This window comes from Antedon bifida, chromosome 7 (genome assembly GCF_963402885.1).
Source record: "Antedon bifida chromosome 7, ecAntBifi1.1, whole genome shotgun sequence".
NCBI classification, from domain to species: domain Eukaryota; kingdom Metazoa; phylum Echinodermata; class Crinoidea; order Comatulida; family Antedonidae; genus Antedon; species Antedon bifida.
The window spans coordinates 7,193,400-7,216,349 of record NC_136232.1 but is presented as its reverse complement, the minus strand read 5'-3'; the positions used below and the strand labels follow the sequence as shown (position 1 = coordinate 7,216,349).

Sequence of the window (22,950 nt, the reverse complement as noted above, 5' to 3'; positions counted from 1 at the left end):
TTTTTACGCACGCGGTACGCACATAGCGTTAAAAACATATTTTTTCTCTTGAATTATATTTTTCAAGTCTTTCCTAGTAATTTTGAAAACAATTTAGACCTTTTCCAGTTTAAATAACGCCATACGAACACGTTGAATTAGACAATTCGTGCGCGTTTTTTATGAAAAAGCTTAAAAAATCGTCAAAATTATGTCTTTTTTTAAACAGTCATAGTTTCTAAAGTAAACCGTGAACCGTTTATTTTTATTACAAAATCTAGAAGTTGATGAGTTGTAGATATCGGATCATGCATCGATAAGGCTAAAAAAACATTGTGACGTCATCGTATGGCCACACGAATGTAAAATATAGGATTTTTGTCTCTTTCGTTATTGCTCATCACATTCAATGGAGCGCATCACGCTTATCTGTATTCCTTTTTCTCCTAAATTTATATATTGTGTAGGTCAATCAACTTTCTTTAGCATGAGATAAAAATATTTTAATTTTTATGACGTCATCATGCCTAAAAATTTTAATTACGTGGGTCATTAATTTCATCTTTACAGTAAATTTTAATCTGTAATAGCTCGTAAGAATAAAATGTGATAATCACGATTAAAACGTTTTCTGGAAGCTATTGGATTGTAGATACGAATTCATGTAAACATTTTGCCAATCGGATGTTGTGACGTCATCATATGGCCAGTTGAATAAAAAAAAGTCGTATTTTCATATTTTGCGTAATAGTTCATCACATTTAAAAGGGTGCGCATCTATATTTTACGTATTCAAATTTCTTCTACACGTTAATATGTTGTTCCTGAGATAATTTCCTCCAGAAATTGCTATTTAAGTGTTTCATTTTGATACCGTCGCCATGTTAAAAATTGGAATAAATGGCGGGTCCCGTAATTTCACCTATTCTACACTGTATGTAATATGTATACAGATTATACTCTTTGCATGTATATACTATATGACACAAATTGACAGAATTCAGCACTAACAGCATATCATATTCTTCAGTTCTTGTCATAATGCCATAATCTTTATCTGTGTGCAATATTCCAACGTATGACGTGCACGTGGCGTTTGTCGTTGTGCGGATAACTAACTCGTCAAAGTGACGAGTTTCATGTCTAGTTTACAAATGGTTTTCCTTCCCGGTGTAAGTAAACTCTGCCTAGCTAACTTTTAAATAATCTTCCTGGCATTTTTCAAGATCCTTTTTACCAACCTTTTCCCCAGCTCATAAAAACAACAACAACAGTCCTGGCAGTCACATCTTTTCTTTTGTCAACATTTTAAGCTCTGTCTATACTATCAAACAAAAAATGTGATGTGCCTATAAATGAACATGATGATATCACTACCATATTTAGACATATCACTACCATATTTGGGCACATCACTCTTTTTTTGTGAAACTAGTTTGATAGTGTAGACAGAGCTTTATAAAAGTAATCTACAGCAGGTAATTAAACTACATCTCCATTACACAATATCTTAATAATGTTAGAAGTCTGGTATCATTCAATAAGGAAACATCACGCAAAAAGTTTGTATGAGAATCTAGTACGGTTTGATGATAATTAATTCTGTCACCTGAAGCTCCATGTGTTGTATGTTGTCCTCCATTGTTCCTCGAGCAATTGGATGATACCCATCTTGCCTGACATACGTACGTGTCGCTAAAGATTAGTTTTTGGGAGTAATTGGTAGTAGCAGAACTAGATTTAAAAGTGAGTATGGTTTGGGAGTGAATAGATTTGTTTAGAATTCCATTTATTGACGAAAATTTCTGTAGCAATGTTGTTTTTTCGTATCTAACCACTAAATTTCACTGTAGTGTCACATGGTATACACTGTGTATGACTATTCCCATACTCAAGTATAATCCCACCCCCAAATTATGAACACAAGGTGCCCATCAATGTAATCCAAGTATAATCCCACCCTTTATTATGTTCTCTAAATTGTCTGGGACTATATACTTTATAGTGATGTAGCCACAAGAAATAAATTGGTCCGGTTTTCACAAGAAAAAGGGAACAATCTCTGTTCAAACCACTGGGTTGTCAAAAGCCTCTGTGAAAAAGTAATCTTAATCTTTGAAACCTTACCAAACGTACTGGTGGCTATTGCCCATAGTTAGTATCACCCATCTTGAATGAATGCATTTTATTCTTTAATTACAACTATAATAGCCATCAGATAGACAATTAATGTATTAGATGAAGAGCATTCTTAAAACAAATAAGCACACACACCTTTCCTCCAGGTGTGCCTTAAGGGCCAGCTGTCCACCTGTCTATCATCAACATCTTCTTGATGGCCAAGGCAGGTGTTACAATTTGTCATTAATACCTGCAATAGTGCTTCTGCACCTCACACGTTTGTTTGTTTACTTGTTTTTTGTTTCAGTGAATTTGAAATACTGTTTTATTGGTGCATATTCAACCTTCCCAAAAACCAAAATATTTAAAGTTCGGAATTTTTCCCCAAATTTAAATTACCATTTAAAATGCATTCCGAATACCAGTCTTTCCAGAAATGATGATTTGGGCTACTGTAGATGCCCAATAGTGTGTGGATTTGGGAAAGTACCCATCATTCACATAACATTTATTCATCATGTAAAAATGAGTGTTTGTGTGTATTTAAGTTGTTATAACAATTTTATGTTGAGTATTTTTAAAAATAAAAGTTGGTTTAAACAAAAGGAATCTGTTTTAATTCATATGGTTGAAATTTATATTGTTTTTAACACCATTAATTAATATTTTTTAAACAATGATGTGTAGATTTTAAAAGTACCCATCATTTACATAACATTTATTCATCATGTAAAATTTATAGTGTTCATATTTGTGCATTTAGGTTGTTTAAATAATTTTATGTTGGAGTATTTCTAAAATTGGTAATTCATCCATGGTTGAAATTTGCATTGTGTTTTTAACACCATTAATAATTTTGGTTTTTTTTTACGGACAGCATTTAGTACTTTCTATATTAAAACCCTCAGCACGCTATCTGTGCAAACTGTTTATCTTGCAACATGATAGATACCAAGAAACAACCTATGAGTTTCTGAAATTAGAAGCTTAACTGACATACCAGGGGTCTATACCTTGCAGCGGATGTGCTCATCATGCCTATAATCACGAATGTAGGCCTAGCCACAGCCGACTAAATCCTCTTTCTAATAAAGTTTATTTAATATTGTTTAATAATGAAGTTTTATACTTTTAACAACAGATATGTTCTTATGTATTTTTATTTTATGTTCATAAGCTAACCAATAATCATTGTGTATATAAATTGTTAATTGCCCTTTTAATTTTTTGGACCCTATTGGTATAATGAACTCTTCCATATGTAAGATGGTTTGTCATATCATTTAATATCTGTCATATCATGGAAGGATTAACGTCGGTCATCATGTTTTGTTTATAATCTAGCCACAATGAGTCGTTTATCCACCGCTTCCATTAGTAACCTAGCTATGTTTTATTTAGGGCGGCTACAAGACTTCTCGGGAACGTTAAGGCGTCGTAGTAGCACCCATCGCCCGTCACTGAACCGGAGTAATTCATTTGCGGGTTTCCGAAGTGATCCATTGATTAACCCGCTATTGGTAAGTCTCTCAAAACTTTTTAAAAATAAATTGGCTTATAAATTTGATTTATATATTTCCCGGCAGCACCCTTGATTTCATACTAATATTTTTTTGTGTCTTTAAATAAAATTTCATGTTGTGAAATCCAATGTAAAACCTCCCATATTGTCTGGCTCTCTATGACCCCCAACAAGACTTTGCCCTTTAACCTTTGTGTCCCCCTTCAGCCTTTGGACAGTAACTTGTGGGCAACCCTCTTCAATTTATTTAATTATTGTATAGTATAGTATTTCTAAACTTTTACTAGCCATACATTTTGCTAGTCCAAAATTAACAATAACAATTTCTATACCCACTAATATAAAGCATGGCAGTTCACTAGCCCATGGAGGTTTTCCTCCATGACTAGCCCAAGTCTCAACAGAGCCTCGGAGTGGCTTGCCCATGATTTTTACTGGACAGAATCAAGCTCTTTGATAAAGTTATTAATAGACCAAAAAATGTAAAAATAAACTGTTTATTTTTGTATCATAATCAATTTGACAGCAGTATTAAAATTGTTTCTAAAAATAACAGTGACCATTGATGCACATTTTTCAGCCAGGGAGCCAGACAGAAACTTGTGGTTTTTCTTTGAAATATTTATCCACATGCCAAGCCATAGGAAGGTGTATTATCAAAACAAACAGAATGTTTGATGTTTCACCAAACACAAAAAGCTCTGTCTACACTATCAAACATAAATGTGATGTGCCCATATATGAACATGATGATGTCATATCATATTAGAGCATATCACTACCATATTTGCTTGTTGTCAAACTAGTTTGGTAGTGTAGACAGAGCTTAAGAAGAATACAGCTATATATAAATGTGTTGTGCTACCCTCTATTTTAACAACTAATTAATAAAAGATTGAATTACTTTTTGAATAATAATTCAAATGAACATTAAGGATAATGTGCCTTCAACATCATAGGACATTGATATAGTAGCCCAGTGACATAGTAGCCTAGTGACATATTTCACCAATGAAGCAATCAGTGGTGGTATTCACTAATCACACTTAAGTGAAATATTTCAATAAATATTTAAGTATGAAATTGTATTCACTTAGATAGGAGATTTTGTTTAATTTTAAGGGTCAGTCTTTCCCTGTGAATGGCCACAGGCTACAAAACAGTACAGTTAAGTATACTTAAACGGCAATTATATCGAGCTATCTAATAAGTAATTTCAGTTAAAACTCAGCTGCAAGATAATAAATAAGCCGCAATGAATAGTTTAACCACATTTTCTCAGTCACATCCTCAGCTGTATAAGATATATAATTATAACATCTGTTCTTACTATCAATTTTAATTTAATGATGCCTTTTTATTGATCAATTAAGAAAATATGAAAATTATGAATCCATAAAAAATATTCATCCAAAAAATTATTAAATTTAAGTTTGACTTTTTGGTACAAAACAACGATCTTCTGTGTGTAAGATAATATCTTGTGTTTATCATTTGTTTCTTAATTTTTGTATCTTTCCTCTTTTCTATCTCTACTATATCCTACTGAGTATAAGTGACCAGCATTGACATAATCTATGGTATTATACTATAAGATACATATCATATCATTTATTTCGCCACATTTAAAATACAGTACAAAGTAAGACATACAAACAGTAAAAAAGTAAATCAATGAGGCAGGATCACCGTTAGAAGGTTCTCCACATTGAAATACTTTACATAAAATGAATTGTACACATAAAAAACATGAATTCCTATAATATTAAGATAAAACATTAAAATTCTGCAAAAGTATAAAAGATAATGTGACCCTCGCCTGCTTCTTAGTATTCACTTTCAAGTTGTTGTCACAAACCAGTGAATTGTAAGAAGTTGCTTTTTCAGTATCCTAGTGCGTAGTTCCGTGAGTTTGATGGCACCATTGCTTGTAAACACACTATGTAGCCTAACACACCTGTCTGTCGGATATTAGCAGAAGCAGGCAAACTACAGTCGACAAGGTCTCAAATGACATGCCTTCTCCGCGGGACATCAAGAAAACAAATCAGTTTAACTTCGGTACAGGTTATTCTGTCTCATCTTGGCTTTTTCAATTGCCGTTTTGGTTGCCTTTGTGCTTAACAGAAAAACTGTACTTTTTTTTTCATTCGAATGTAAAGTTTAATGAACTTTAATTATGTTGCGAAATACTGCGTAAACTAAATACTCAGTAGTTCAATGTTTAAGTCTCTAACAAATGTCATTTCGTTTATTGCATCATACTTCAGTGGTAGAATTTACATAGAACATGAACCAGGTTGAGTGTTGGACATATACGAGATAAAGTAGTACAAAAACAGTACATATAATGTAATGTGTTGATAATAATAGGATGCCACTGGGTTGTTCAAGAATTTGTTTAAAATCTAAAGTAGAAAGAGGAAAAATAAAAAAATGTTTCAGCTCATACAGGCTAAACAAAAATTTTTAACAAAAATTTTGAAAAGAGCAATTTTGTTTGGTTTAATATCTGGTTAGGTAAATAAGGGAATTCTTCACTTGTCATCCCATTGATAGATGCTGCATGGAGCTATAATTTTATACAGTAGCTCCATGCATGCTGTATAAAAATATGTATTGTTATGTTATTATAGCTGTAGGCCTATTGCACCTTCTTGCAGGGGTCTTTCAATTAAATACTACTTTGATTAGTGTAGTGTATCCTCTTGTGTTTTAATCAGGCTACGAGATATTCAATGGACAGTTTTTAATCTATATAGTAAGCTACCTATTGTCTATTAAATAAATTGATTTTGTCAAGCCTATTTGGTTACCATTGTGCTATCAATGTAAGAATAGGTTGACATGGTTGAGTGAAAACTAACAAATACTTTTTTATTTTGCTCCTTGGCATTGTACAGTATGTAATCTGTCTTTGGTTTGTCTCCTCTCTGTGAGGTCTGAGTATAAAACGGCGGTTTATGTTTAAATTATGTTCCCTTGGAGTTTTCAGTTATATTAAATTAGTCTTTTCACAGTCTTTACAATTGGAGCATATTCAATTGGTTCTTGTGTCAACATCTTGAAAACGTTTTGTCGGTGAAAACATGGTCTTCTTACAAGAGGAAATATTGTCAATATTCATTGCTATCGGTGTTTATTCTCATTAAAATCTTGTGTAAATAGTTGCTATGCAAGTTCCCTGGAACTGTTCATACATCTATAGGTTTGTGTTTGCTGTTTATTAATAGATGGTAATAAAAGGATTGAATTTCTTTTTACAAGTGATAGAATTTAATAATGTGGACTTGCGTGAGTGTTTAAGCAAGAAGATCTAAATGTCTCTACTATCGAAAATTTGGCGATCCAGTGGTGATGTTTCATCGCAAAAAAATATTAAGTCTACTGATGAAATACTTAAAGTGGATTATATTGAAAGAAAAGATGTGGCAGAAAGTAGATTTAGGCACGAGGTCAGTAAAGGAAAGAGTGCTGCAAACGGCATGTATGATATTGGAAGTAGACCAAAATCAAGAAATGGTCAGGAACATTTTAAACAACCGAAAGATTCTATGTTATATATAACCCAGAAACATGATAAGGTTAAGTCAGCAAGTTCTGCTGGAAAGCATGAACAAGATGCAACAAAGGAATTGCCATATAGTAGAGAAAATCTTAAATTGAAACAGCCTAGAACTACTCAGCAGAGGAGAACATCGCATTCTGGAGGTATTTCTTCTCAAAATCAAAGCCCATCAAAAAACCATGTTGCTGCAATATCTTCGAGGACGAGTGTTCCAAAACAAAGGAATGCAACTAGGCAAATGTCTGTTTCTGTAAACAGTAGAGTTACTAGGCCTACATCGGAAAAACAGTCTTTATCAAGACATGACCATGCTGCTAAAAATGTTGATAATAGTCATCAGATTCAGAGACAGATTATATCTAGAAAACAATTAAATTTCTCTAACAATCATAGTAGGCCTACATCAAAACAATCAACATCTTCTCACCATATTCCTATTAGAAGTTCACCATCTCAAAGAACTGTTTCAGCAGAAAAAGTCCATGTTTCAAAAATCTCTAGTAATATTCCTCGAAAAGGAAGTGTAGCAACAACAAACCAAGTTCATATTTCTAAGCAGTCTTTAACTAAGACTTCTCATAAACCTGTTTCATCAAAAACACAAGATCATCGTAGAGTTGATGCTTCACAAAAGATTGTTTCACCAAGAAATACCTTCCATGTTTCTAAAAAATCTACAGTTGATTCTTCTAAAAATCCGATTTCTTCAAAAGACAATGTTTTGAAGAATCGTAGTGTCCAAAAACAAACTTCATCAAGACAAGTGCATTTTGTGAAAAATCATAATGGGGATCATCCTAGAAAGCAGATGTCACCAGGAGGCCATGTTCTTAAAAATAAAATGCCAGCAACGCGAAGTCTTTCCACTTCACAAAAATTGTCACAACCGTTGGAGTTACCTTCAAAATATAATGAAACACAACATTTTGTTTCCTTAAAAGAAGCAGTTTCAAAATCTCAAAAGTCAAATTTAAAATCAAACAATTCTGACAGAATCTATTCAAACTCAAAAAGACATGTGACTTCTGAGAATTTGACAAATTCTTCATCAAATGAAGCTGAATTGAAGATTTCATCTTCCTCCATGTCTCAGACGTCTCATAAAAGTGTTACTGAATCTGATTCTACTCAGGACAATGTTTCGTCTAAAAAGCCAACTATCACTGTTGGTCAAGATTTTCCTAAAATGAAAGCATCCTCTAATTTATCCAATTCTACTCAGGACAATGTGTCGTCTAAAAAGCCAACTATCACTGAAGACTTTCCTAACAAGAAAGCACCCTCTAATTTAAAACATTTAACATATCCTCCCACGACGCTGTACAGTAAACAAAATCACCAATCTCAAGGAACCCGTACCAGAAGATGTCAGTCTTTACCAGAAGATTTAAATAAACACATCAACTGTGAAATATGGCGTTGGCCAAAGAAATCCTCAAATTGGATATTACAGGGTGACTCCTTCACTGAACCATCTTCAAATGGTAGTCTGGATGTCAGTCTACCAGAAACAACAACTGGAAATATTTCAGTAGGCCTATGTACTGAAGAGGGTAATGTTCTATCTAGTCCTTCTGGCGATACATCCTTAGCTAGTCATACTATGAGGCCAGTGCGAAGTCCTGCTCCAAACACATGGATCTACCCTACTATTGTAAACTCAAGTGGAGGGGTTAGTTCAGATATCACGAATGCCAGTTATCTTTCTGACCAGCCATTGAATCAGGAATATAGAAAATCGGAAAAATCTTCTAATGTGTTTAAAACAAAGGATATAGATCATGTTGAGAATGCTAAAGATAGTTTAGATGGACAACTAAGATCAAACAGTTTTGTTAAAGAACAGAAACAGAAATTTGGCAGGAAAACCTCGCAAGAGAAATTGGAACCAAATCAGTCATCTGCGATAAACAAAATGCAGAAATCAAGTGTTCAGTGGAGCCATTTCAAAAATGTACTGAAAAGATCAAAAACCCAAGAAAACAGTAAAGTAATGGATTATTATGATGATATAGATGCAGGTGGATCTGATGTGGGAGAAGCTGGATTTAAACATGTTGTTAAAGGTGAACGATCTATGAATATGTATGAGCAAACGCATTCAAAGGTAAGAAAAAGGTTTACTACAGTGTTAACAATTGGGTCTTAATCATAGAGGGAGTAAACATTTAAATGTGCTTATTGCAATGCAAGTGATTTTTTTTTCATACACATCCAACAGCATGTACAAACTCGCCAATTACAGGATGGATAAACTATTTTATAATTTATCGTGCTTATAAAACTTGAGTCAAATTTTTAAGCTTGGGAGTCGAGTTGAAATATAATAGTTACAACCCTGGCACTAGGTCAGGATTGAACTCTGGCACTAGGTCAGGATTGAACCATGGACCTTGGGATTGGAAGACCATGCTACAGCTCCACTTAAAAAATTATTGTTATCAGAAATAAATGTGGGGTGGATGGAGGGTCGTGATCTAAGATATTTTTCTATATGTATAGCCTACATTTTGACTTCATGAATAATTTTGTAATTCTTACAAATATAAATTTGTTAAATAGAAATCAATTGACAAATAATACCACTCAAATAGAGAAATTATAATTATGTTATAGAATTAAAACTGCAAATATAATTTACAATAAATTTTATTTGAATTATTCAATATTTAAATACAGTACAATTATTACTTTATAAACAAAATGCAAATTACTTTATAAATACACATGCATATACACATGCATTTCGTACGTCAGTGAATATCTAGTACGTTCACTCATCACTCTTTAAAATGTGATGGTTAGTCGATAACCAGTGACAGGCTGTCTATTGAAACGTAAGCTTTATGATTTCCTGTACTGTAAGCACATGTTGCAGATCCTACCCCTATCCCCTAAAGGCTGTTGTTGCCATATGAACGGTGTATGCAACAGACAGCCACTATGAAATAGTACTCAATATAGGAAGTAATAGAAATAGTATCTCAGCATAATGTGTTACATTTGTGTATATTTATCTGGTGAAGGATCTACTGTGTAGATCATATGACTTTATATAGAGACTCGATGGTTTGTGGATTTCTCTAAACGTTTTACTCGTTGTGCAGAATGCTCTGATCTGATCGGTTTTGTTTGTGGACATTTATTAAGTCTAATTGTGGTTGTAAAGTCATTAATCATCAATAAATGACAATGGTAAGATTAATATGTTCTGTCTTTAATGTTGTTAATGTCATCGGTATTATTACAATACATATGTTCACTGATGTCAGACCACCCACGTTCAACATTTTACATTTCGTTTGGTGTTGGATTTTTTAGACTCAAGATTTCCTGTTCAGTTTTCATTTTACCATTCAAATTCATATTTTTTTCAATAAATTAGATGTTTTGATTTCACAACTTTGAATGTCATGAATTTCTGCAAGGACCAAATGAATCTTCGGAATCTGAACAAAGAATGTTTGTCTAGAAATGTTCTAGTCATTAGTGACAATTGATAAACAGGTTATTCAATTCAATAATTAAATTCAACTTTATTTCAGACAAACTGTCTATATGAAATATATACATACAATAGAAATACAAAGCATTATATGACAACCATCATAGAAAGAGGACCAAGAATTATTTGTTGACATACAGTATAGTGCCTCCCTCCACTTAAAATACATTTACTTTAACTTTAAAATAAATTATTAAGCAAAAACGGAAGCTTTATCAAGTCCCTGCAGTAACATTATGTTCACCTTATGAGCTGTTTTATGGCAAATATAGACTGGTATCCACAGGTAATACTGTACATTTTTTAGTAGAGTGGTTTTTGTGGCTAATGTGTACAAGTCTAGGAAAATAAGGTGCAACACGTGATTTATGTCATACCATACTGTGGTTAGCTCTGTCTGAAAGGAATTAAAGGTTTTTTAACAGCACAACATAGCTTTTTTAAAATTTTCTATTTTTATTCAGTAAAAAACGGTAAACCAGCATAGCTTTTTAATAACAGCACTAAAGCTCTGTCTACACTTATCAAACTTTATGTGTATGTAACAAAAATGTGTATGAATATAATGTCATATCACTACCATTATTTGGGAATATAACTACCATATTTGGGTACATCACACTTTTTTTGTCAAACTAGTTTGATAGTGTAGACAGAGTTTTACAAGGAGTCATATCAACAAAGTATATTCTTTGTGGGAATTTCATCTACATGCTTTAGCCTGTATACTTTAGTGTTATAACGCCCTCTATAGTTTCTTGTGGATAATCTCAAGTTTTAAGGACAAGGGCATAGTATTTATTAAAGTGTTTCTAAATATAAATTTAACAAAAGAGATTTTATAGTAAATTTGCTTGATCCAAACTGCACATTCTTACTATGCAAACTCTGAATATTTTGACCATATTTGTCAGAAGAAATCACTATTCTAATTGCATTGCACCAAAAAAAACTGTACCCCATCAATTTGGGGTAAAGCTATTTACACTATCAAACTTTATGTGACAACAAAATTTGATGTCCCCATATATGGACACGATGATGTCATATCACTACCATATTTGGGCATATCGCTACACCATATTTAGGCACATCACACTTTTTTTTTGTCAAACTAGTTTGATAGTGTAGACAGAAACAATGTCCTTTCTTACATAAGAAAACATCCTAAAGTTTATTACTTTAGATCATTATTATTTAAAAGAAGGTCATATGTTGTCAAGCCATATTAAAAACAAGTTTTATCACTGCTATAAAGTTCCTTCCTTCAGAAGACCATGGCGCTATGCCTCCTGGGGTTCTCACGACATAAAACCTTCAATGGCAATTTTAAAATCAATGAAAAGGGAAAACTTTAATTTGATTAGAATTTGATTTTCAAAGTGAATACTTTGATTTTCACACTTCATCAGATTTTTATAAATATATATATGTAAACCCAAAGGCAAATTACTGAAAAAATAAATAGTAAAAGTAAACAAGGGGTTACAATTTGAGCTAAGGTTGACTTAATCGAAATCCAGGATCTACCCCGGGCAATCGAATTTGAAACAAGGTTCGAATCTCATTTTGTGTGGGCTTTTTCTTATTTTTTTCACAGATTTCTTCATCTTTACCGCATAAAAGATTATTTAATTTCTAGTATTTCACTGGGCGGTGGCTTTTTTCCTAGTAAACAGTACAAATTGAATTGTCATTGTCAATAAATATCACAATAGCTGTCTTTGTTTAATTTTTATTATTATTAAATAATGTTAGTAATTCTTCTCGGAATGTCTAATTCTGTACTTAAGTAGTAGTACTATTTTCTTTATTAAACCATCTGGTCGCCATTGACCCACAACCTTATAAATGATGTCATAATAACATCACAACTACACAACTACTCTTGTTACATTTAAATTGAGGAAGCAATATATTCAATATTCATATTTTAACATTGGATGACGTAATAGATACAAGAACATATTAATTACATGTTTTTACCTATTTCATAATAGAATAGTCCAGTTTGTGACCTGTTTGTTAGTGAGAAGACTGTTAGGTTTCTAGTTATAGGTCTTTGTATTCTGTTTATTAGGGATGCCCAGCATAATCTTGTATGACTCATCATAAGTCACTGAAACTAGCCAAGGTCATGCCAGAGGCCATAATAATTTACATAGGCCCTTGGTAGTGGTATAGTAGATTCATAAAGCATTGTTTTGGTAGGAGGAATACAGTCTACAGAAAAAAGCAAACAATATATTCTTGACTGCAACACTACAGTTCCTTTGTTTGATTGAAAACGTGAGTCAATTATACACGTTTTACTTGGATGGTGTAAGTATACAAATAAGGTTTTATTTTTCATCCATAAAAGGAGATGATATCTATACAAAGAGATTCAATTCCCAAGAAGCATCTTAAATTGTGTTAAATTCATAAATTTCTTAACCCCGGTAGAGTCCTTAAATACAGATGTATAATTTTCGTTCCAGTATTAAACAGTCTGAATCTCTCCCAAAGGAATGGGATTTAATTTAATTAATTGTAGATAGGTGTTGAGTAGGATTGTTTATGCCTTCAGGAAAAAAGTAGGAAAGGTCGATAGGAAGTTGTGTGTTTTCCTCTGACTCTGTGGTGAGGAGTATTGTACAACAAACAGCCATTGTTTAGGGGTGTGTTTTCAACATATTGTTGTAATTACTCAGCAGCCCAGAGGAGCATGCTTGTTTTTACATGTGGTAGCTCATTTTCAACCAAAGCCTACAGGACTAAACAATAGTATTGCTGGTAGTCTAGTATTCAGGAGTTTTTTCAGTCTTTTTTGTATGTAAATTTTATTTTGAATTTTTGTTTGCTATTTTGTCTTTATATAGAAGAAATACTAAACTGTTTAGTTATTTTTATTTTAGTTCATTTGTAATTAATTGTTTTAATTGGTACTTAATACTTATTGTTTTTCTGTTAGTGTTTATAACACATTTTTATTAAAAAAAGTTTGATTTAAATATTTTATATTTATACTTCAAATATATTCTGTTAGATTGATATTTTAGAAAAAATGTGTGTTAAACAATGTTTATTTTAAAACCATAGCAACACAGGAAAAACAAATTTAAAGATGCTAGATTAATCAAGTATAGAAGAATTTCCAAGCTAAATGATGTTGTAGAAAGTGATATTGTTAGTGTTTGTTTAGTTTATTTAGTCCATTGTTTATTTTCAATGTCATCTTTCGATAGCATTTTTTCTTTCATTCCTTATAGAAACGCAGTACAGTATGTTTCGTTAGTTTTTATCAAACCTGGAGGAGCTGAATTTAAACCAATTGTTCTTATATTAATCACCAAAATTATATATTTATTGCACAAATCTCAACAAACCGTATATCATACTATTTTTTGATTATTAACTACTAAGTATGGAGACAGTAATACCGGTTCTTGATGACAATTTGTTGACGCCTAACGGCGGGGGTGCGTTAAAATATCAACACCTCCGTAACTGGAACAAAAGAAAGAGTCGCGAACAGCGTGAATTGGACGCTTTACGTAGGCGTTCATTCGATCCACAACATCTAGAAGTTCCAAATCTTCTTCACAAGACAGATAGTTTAAACAGTATAAATTCTGCGTCATCCGTCGAGAGTTTGCTTTCTGATTTCAAAGATGATATTAAGCGATGCGCGATTGATGTGTTGTCGGTTGATCCAGATCCAGTTGATTTACAGTTTCGTTCGTCGTCGCCGGTGCCGCAGCAGATGACCAAGGTATGCAGAATTCATTAAGCATGCGTTTATCATTCTTCTTTTAGTTTCATTTCATTCCAGTTTCCATTTTAGTCTTTCAGAATTTTCATTTTGATGATAAAAATATTAATGTCTTTTTTTAATTAATTATTTTTCTTTTTCTGTGTCTTGAATTTAAGGTCTACATGACGTGAAGCATATTTTCAATTATGTTTCTGGATTATTTTCCATATTTTGCTTGAAAAAAAAAAGGATTTTTTCTTTTTTTTTTTGTATTTTACCTAACACTCTTTTATCATTATTTCTTTCATTGTAGATTAGATAAAAAGTTTAAGTTGTAGTTTAAATAAATATTAAATTATTATTTAAAAAAAAATTGGTTTAACCTCAAATATTGGTCATAAACATTTTCAAATTTTACTTGTTTATTTTTAACTAACAATATTTAATTCATTAATATTTTTACCAGTTAATAATTAATAATTAATGTGATTGCTATTTTGGTAGACTTGTGTAGGATGATTCGTATTATTCCTGTTAGCTTGTTTGTTCCTTAGAAATATTAATAATTTGGTCTACCTTGAAAGTACCAAACCCAAACAATATTAAAACCTTTTCAGGGACATCGCAACAAACGTCACAAAATATGCCTACCCACCTCCGATCATTTATTTAAAAGGATGTTTGAAAACTTTGTTAATTTTGTAGTATTTCAGAAGAAAATTACAATTTTTGTTTTCCATGAATTAGTCAATTTTGTAAGCTTCAATAATAATTGAGTCGATCTTGTTGATTTTTGCAGTTTTTTACATAAATTTAGATACAAGTGTGTACTGTATGGTCATTTCTATATTTGTGTTAAAAGAATTTTGTCTTCAATAGGGATTGCAAAGACAGAGCCTCATGTTGAAATGAAATAAAGAATCATAACGTATAATTTTTGTATTTAAAAAGTAAAAATAAACTGGTAGAAATATCTTGTCCCAAATTTTGCTCTCAAGTGCTGTACACGCCTTGCTGAATCTGTAATAATAGTTTTTAACAAATTATTTTTTTATTCATACGCATCCAACAGAAAGTACTCCCCAATTACAGGATGGATAAACTATTTTATAATTTATTAATTTTGGATGCATTGTACTGTATGTTGTATATTCTGCCAAGAAGTATTTTATGTCAACCTTTTTTAATTCATATCTTATTCTATTTCTGTCTGTTTTTTATACCAGCACCTTTGTTTAATGTTAATAGTTCTTGTCCTAGTTTTATATTTTTAGAATCAGTTGTACATTATATTTTACAACTTCAAATAAATCAACATTTTATTTCTCTTCACTGACAATGTTTGAATAACAAAAATACAATTTTGAGATTAAGATTTTCTGTAATTTAAAAAGAAACTTAAGCAATCCCGCCACAAGATTTTATATTTTTGGAATTCTGCTTTTGTCCATTTGTTTCATTTCAATACTGTTTGTTGGATGAAAAAAAATATCTTTTGAATTTAATTTGACACCACATACAAGTAAATTACAGTAATTATGTAACTTCATTTGAGACTCTAATATAAAACGTTCCTATTATCATTTGACCTTACTTACAGTAATAAATACAGTAAGCATTTAATCAATTTTCATTGATGCGTACTACCAAAGTTATGTAACATTATTTCAAAAAGTTTTCTTTCAATAAACAAGTATGGTTTCATTAATCCTTGAAAAGATTTATTGGTTGGTAATACAATAAAATATAATAGTTATAATTATATCTCAACCATATTTACTGTTACAACCTATGGTTGAGATATAAATTATAATTAACTGTTATATTTTATTTTTTGGTTTTATTATGAATAAATTATTTAACTTGAGACTAATTAACAGAAATGATCATCATTAATATTCCAAAACCTGTTCCAATTCATTAGTTATTTTGACACGATTTAACCTTTTTCTGCAGCACTGTTAGATTAATAATCCTCAGAATAGCACATGTGTGGGCTTGGCTTTATCATTCCATTGATTTACAGTCAAATCGGCAGAATCCTAAAGCAAAAAACCTTCGCATTAACAGTATCATTGACAATACGGCCTATTGAATATGTATTACTATACAACAGATGTCAGCGCATGACACCAGATATCCAGATTGATTTTAGTGCTGATTGCTTATATACTTATTCTGTGGATCTAACTTTAGGATTTTAAAGACAATTTACATCTGTATTTAAAGCGATTGTTTTTCAATATTATCACATTGTTGAAGAAAAGGTTTTGCTGCTTGTTTGGGATGGTTTTTGGATTTATATGATGCTGTGTTCTTAGCTTCAATGTTAATAACATTTCTATGTTGTGAGATATGTTGTGATATGTACCTATGATACATTTGGTTTACCAATCCATGTTCCAATATCATAATTAGATTTTAAAACAAATATCTCAGCAAAGTTATATGGATGTTCGTGCCTGGCTTTAGTAATTATAAGTAAACATTGCCAAAGTCAGTGTGTTTTGACATTAACGCATTTATACATCATTTAAAAGCTGCGCGTGTATAATTTTTGATATTCTCCTGATGATCCTTGTCATTAGATTGCTGACAGTTTAAATCTTCGTTCTCATTATGGAATTTGTCATTTAGCAGTTAATCGTTATCTTCCGACTAATATGTCACAGTAGAGTTGGCGATCACTTCGGCGTCAAGTCGTTTGTCTCCGATATTTTATGTGCATATTAACTGTATTTCTTTCTATGGATGCCGATACACATGTTGTATGATGCGTGGGGTGTCGGTTCCACCTAGACGCCGTGTTGTGGGCTACCAACAGGTAAGGCATGGATTCTTAACTGTATATTATGTGTATAACTGTGGATGATGTATTTATTTTGAATCGGTTTGGTTTAGGTTTAAACTTTTCATCGATTAGGAATTTTATCTTTCCATATGGATTCTTACAATTCTCATGCTGCTTTGAACATATTGTTGTTGTTGTACAAATGTTCTTCTATAAAATTTAATGTTATTGGGCAACCCATATGGACCTATAATAGGTCCATGTATAAACCATTTTTTCATATTTCATATCTTCAAAATGTTATCCCCTGCCCCATCCCTTAACTACTGACCAAGTAGGTTTTTACATTAAACAAAAGCATTAACAAAAACAAAGTTACTGTAGTTTTTAAATAACATCGTGAAAAACTATAATATTTATGTTATCAAAATCTAACAAAGAGAATTAGTTTTATTTTCTACTACAGTAAATAAAGAGCTAAATTAAATTAGCTCTTCTTGTCATGAACAATTTTATGACACTTTCAATTTCATAAGTTGGCTTTTTTGATATGATATTCTGTTCTGGAATCTATTATAAACGATCTTTAATCTATTGTAGCTTCCTACATATTGAGCTAAGGTCACATACAAGTTTAGTGAACGAAATGTACCTTTATTAAAAACCTCTTAAATTAAATACAAATTTTATTTTTGTTTCAATAATATACTTTGTATTCTAGTCATGTCAAGTATTCTTTTTTTTCATGTTAAAGATATATTGTGGTCATGAAAAAATAATTTTTGATGTTCCATAATAGTTAGTTAATTTGAGCAAAAAAAAATATTTACCTAAAAAACTGTAGTTTAAACCAAAAAAATAGTCAAATTGGCTGCCAGAAAAAAATGGATTGAGCGGAGACTTGCTCAAGATAGATACTTATTATACCTTGAACAAGCTCACAGTTTTTTCCTGCTTACCGTTACCGCTCATCTGTAAATTTTCCATAATAGTGTGTCCCAATAGAGAGGGTCTAATGTGTATTACTGATAATTTGATTTCTTGAAAACCCCAGGTACTGTATTCCCTTGTTAAAATATTTTTCAAACCATTTTTTTTAATCCAATTGTTAAAAATAGTATCGGTATTGAATAAATGACAAGCAGCTTGTGAATAGAAAAGAAATTGTTTCTTTGATATTTACTGACGCAGAACATTGGTTCAATTTAAGATTGTATTGCTACCTGAATGAGTATTGAACCCATTGATTTGTTAGACAAATCTATTTATGCTGTCAAGTCAGGAGTAATTAGCCATGTTAAATATATTTTGATGTTTTGTTCAATAAATTGCAGTGTTATTAATTACAGTAGGACTTGTTTTTAGTCGCCTGACAATGACTTAAGTATATTTGAAAATATTTTTAATGTATATTGAAAATGTGTGTGTTTTTCAAGGACAGGAAGAAATCAAACACGGCAATCAAATTTGTAGAACGCAAACAATTATGTGCGTTATGTGTATTTATTTTACCTTATTTGGATTACTTTATTCATTAAATACTGTAAAAATGCAGTCATTGATTTACAATAATAATTGATAATTATGAAAGGTAATTATTGGAAAGGTCAAAATAAATAACAATATATCAGTACAATTTATTTCCGTTTTTGCTGAACTAGCCCTTTTCAGTCTAATATTTTATTATCTAAAGCTCTGTCTACACTATCTGACTTTATATAACAAAAAAAATGTGATGTGCCCATATATGGACATGATGTCATATTATCACTACCATATTTAGGCATATCACTACCATATTTGGGCACATCACACTTTTTTTGTCAAACTAGATAGTGTAGACAGAGCTTAAAAGGTTTCCTGTATAATTACTTCTTGGTTTTTTTTATGTAACCATCTTTTAATTAGATTCTATTCAGACTACAGTTAATTAATTCATGGTTACATGCAGCTCACAGGAAAATGTTAATTAGGAGTGATATTTTGCAGGAAAATCTTGAATTCTGAGCCTGATTATTTTAATGATATGTGACTGTATAAAAGTACAGTAAAACTCATTCATGTTTAAAGATATATTGTCCCCCCAATCTATTAATTAGGTAGAACTAATATAAATAAATAAATAATAATAAATTTAGATAGACCTAATTTATAGGTCACATGGGCCAACACCTATTCAAGAGACACTCCTATTATTAGGGACAATGCTATTAGTATAAGACATTTTGTTGGTCCCAAATGTGTCCCCTAATAGGTGTTCAATTGTTTTAAAAAGTACTATGTTTTTGGAAGGGAATGTCACATCTGGTATACTACTGTATACATTTTTAGAAAAAGTATACAGCACTTGTATTGTATTTTGTAAAAAAAAAATTATACTGCAGTTTAAACTTAAGTAGTGGTAAACATTAATTAAGTAATAGTATAATGAGGTCATTGAACTCTATCAAAACAACACATGGGTATTTCCATAAATAATAAAATGAGAAACCAGGACATGTGATATGTTCAAGTGAATGGAAAATCTATTGAACGTACTTACTAGTACTATGTTAATGTTTGAATGGTGGTCTATATATTAGTACAAAGACTTCATTAGGGACAATAATAGCCAGTAAGAATATATTGATATTGTGCAATGATGCGGAACAATCGGGAGGGATATAGCAATAATAGTCAACCAGGTAATCACATGCTAGGAAGACTGTCTATTGTTAGGGTGTTAGCTATATGAATAGTGCAATATTGTGTTGTTACTTGCCTTATTCGGATATATAGGAATTAACAAACTGGATGTTAGTTGTTACTCAGATTATTCTGTTTGATGTGTGGTAAGTGTTTGCACGAAGCATGCAGTCAATATTTGCATCTTTTCTCAGGTGTTTGGCAACCAAAAACATTTGTTGTTGTCATGTCTATTAACTATTTATCTATAGTACAGTCACCTGTCTCAAAACCATCTCTCTGAGAACTGGAGACTAAAACATTTTCGCATTTGTTTTTATGATGTTTCGTTTTTATTTTGAATCTATATATATTCTGTATTACTGTACAAAAATCACAATAGATTTAGGATGACTATGATCCTTGTTTAAATCCTTACGAATCAGTTTCCATACTTCCAATTAATTGTCGTAGACCTTTATGGCATTTTGACTTGCTTTCTAAAGTTTGTTTTAATTCTTAAAATGGTTTTATACATATATGTACGCCTATGAGCAATCATTGATTGGTTACATGGCGCATTATAAATGCTTTTTCTTATTGTTTTATTTTATTAACACATTTGAAAAATTGTGACTTTCCGAATATAACCAGACAATTGAGACTGAGAGTGCCCTTTGACCTTTTAGAAGCGTTGACTTTAATGTGAACTATAATATCTCTATGATCTGGTATAACCATGTTGGAATTTCTAACCAAATAAACCTGTGATATTATTGTTTAACAAGATTAAATCTATTGATTTAATTGTTCATTATCATGAATTTCTGTAAATTAATATATTTACACAAAGTATGAGATATTAATATAAATGTAAATATAAGTAGTGATGCTTAGTTCAAGCTATTTTCTTAATTAGCTACATGAACAACATACTGTATTTAAGTATAACATAATTCTCCTCTAATATGTCAATTTTACCATCTTTCAATTCAAATACTGTATTACCTCAGTCTATTTAATTCAGCTAGGTTTTTATTTTCAATGCACACATACCGTATGGTATATATGGTGGGTGATGAAAATTGTATTGTAAGATCAAAGACAGTTTTTAAACAATTAGCTATTGTTTTTATTTCACACAAATCACACTATTGTCATTTTACATATACCCTATTCTTTCCAGATGAGTCTAGTTGTGATACAGCAACTGTAGGTCTATTGTACAGCAGTAATTAAAGGCCAATTTACACAGACGAGTGGTAATGGTAATAAAAATATAGAATTTATGTTATTCCTTATAACCATTACACAAAGCGCAGAGCATATGGGCGGTTTCTGCTCAGGATAGATACAAACGGGACAAGACAGGCCTGGACAAGATATGCGCTTTTTTTGCTTACCATTACTGCTCATCTGTGTAAATTGGCCTTAAAACGTAGCTGATGCTGAACAGTTTGATTATTTGTCAAAATTAATATATTTTCAGAGTTTCAGCTTAATGAAAGTTTTAATATTTCATAAGTGATAATGTTATAATGTTGGTTGTGGCTACAGAAATAACGTGTGCATTGACGTCATAATATTACTGTATCCACAGAGAATAGTCAGTTACTGTAGATGGATCAAATTGAGACCGTTATTGCGTTGTGAAATTTTTCCATGGAACCCAGTTTGGTGTATTTGAAATTGTTTTTTAAGATCAGTTCCTTTTTTGTGGTTTTTCTGCTGGCAAGTAAATAGGAATTCTTCAAATGTATTCCGTATTCTGTTCAATAGAAACAAGTCGTTTGGTTTTTATTGGACCCGCATCATCCTGTTGTAGTGTATTTGTGGTACAGTCAGAGTCTCAAAGTAGAGTTTAACCATTTTTGTAATTACCCATCAACAGGCTATTTAAAAGACCGTAGACTACTTCACATTTCTTCTTCAAATCTGTGAACGTGATGTAATATAACTATTGACGGATATTACATGTCCAACATGTTTATTTTATTTCATTTCCTTATCATTGTGTAGTTATGTATTGTATTATTTGAATAATAAACTTTGTCAGATATTAACAATAGATCATAACTGGTGGAAGCAATTAATACGCACTTCCATCCATATGTTTGTTTTGTTTGTAAAACTGAAACTATTTTTCTTTCTTAGCTCATTGAAATTATATTTGTGTAAGAAAATTTATATTCTATATTTGGTCAAAATATGGTACAGAAAGGAAGGATAATAAATATTAAAAACCGGTATTGGAGATGTAACTTGGTAGTTGACGTGCCAAGCTATTTTTCTTTCTTAGCATTGAAAATCATATTTTGTAATAACATTTATATTCTATATTTGGTCAAAATATGGTAAAGAAAGGAAGGATAATAAATATTAAAAACCGGTATTGGAGCTGTAGCTTGGTAGTTAACATGCTTGCCTTCCATTTCCAAGGTCCCAGGTTCAATCCTGGCTTTTTGTCACGGTTTTAAATCAAGACTGCTCCACTCCCTAACCTCAAATGGAGTGCCCATATATGGACATGATGATGTCATATCACTACCATACTGTATTTGGGCATACTGTATCACTATCATATTTGAGTATATCACTTTCATATTTGGGCACATCACACTTTTTTTGTCAAACTAGTTTGACAGTGTAGACAGAGCTTTAGTTTATAGGATATTCATCCACCCTGGAATTAGGCAAGTTTCTCTATTAGATTCGTATGACACGGAAAAAGGAAAAAATAATTGAGACCCGTAATACTACTGTATCTATCAAATTCATAATTCAGAGGTACCATACAGTAAAGTCAGTGACCCAGAGTACAGTACTGTAATTACAATGCTTATATACTCTGAAATAATATCTTTCAAACTTTCATAATAGCTTTTTAACTTAACCAGTCACATAGAATAATCGTCTTGACCCTAATAATATATTTTAAGATTTCAATGACCATAAAATATGACTAGTATCAAAAATATGTTTTAACACTTTCATCTAAAAAAAGTACCGAAAACATCATCATACTAGAAATCTTGAAATTCAATACCAGATGAAACTTGGGTCA

The 22,950-nt window shown here is 31.5% G+C and overlaps 1 protein-coding gene across 5 annotated transcripts in view; it reads left to right on the top strand.

The window, feature by feature from the left end:
• Window positions 1–22,950, top strand: part of LOC144847624 (rho family-interacting cell polarization regulator 2-like) — a 51,209-nt gene that overhangs the window by 6,060 nt on the left and 22,199 nt on the right. Inside the window, exon 4 of one of the 5 annotated variants that reach the window (XM_078704079.1) lies at window positions 3,502–3,620. In XM_078704079.1, the coding sequence (XP_078560205.1) occupies window positions 3,502–3,620 (119 nt within the window). The other 4 variants (XM_078704078.1, XM_078704080.1, XM_078704082.1 and 1 more) reach the window with 4 other exon arrangements.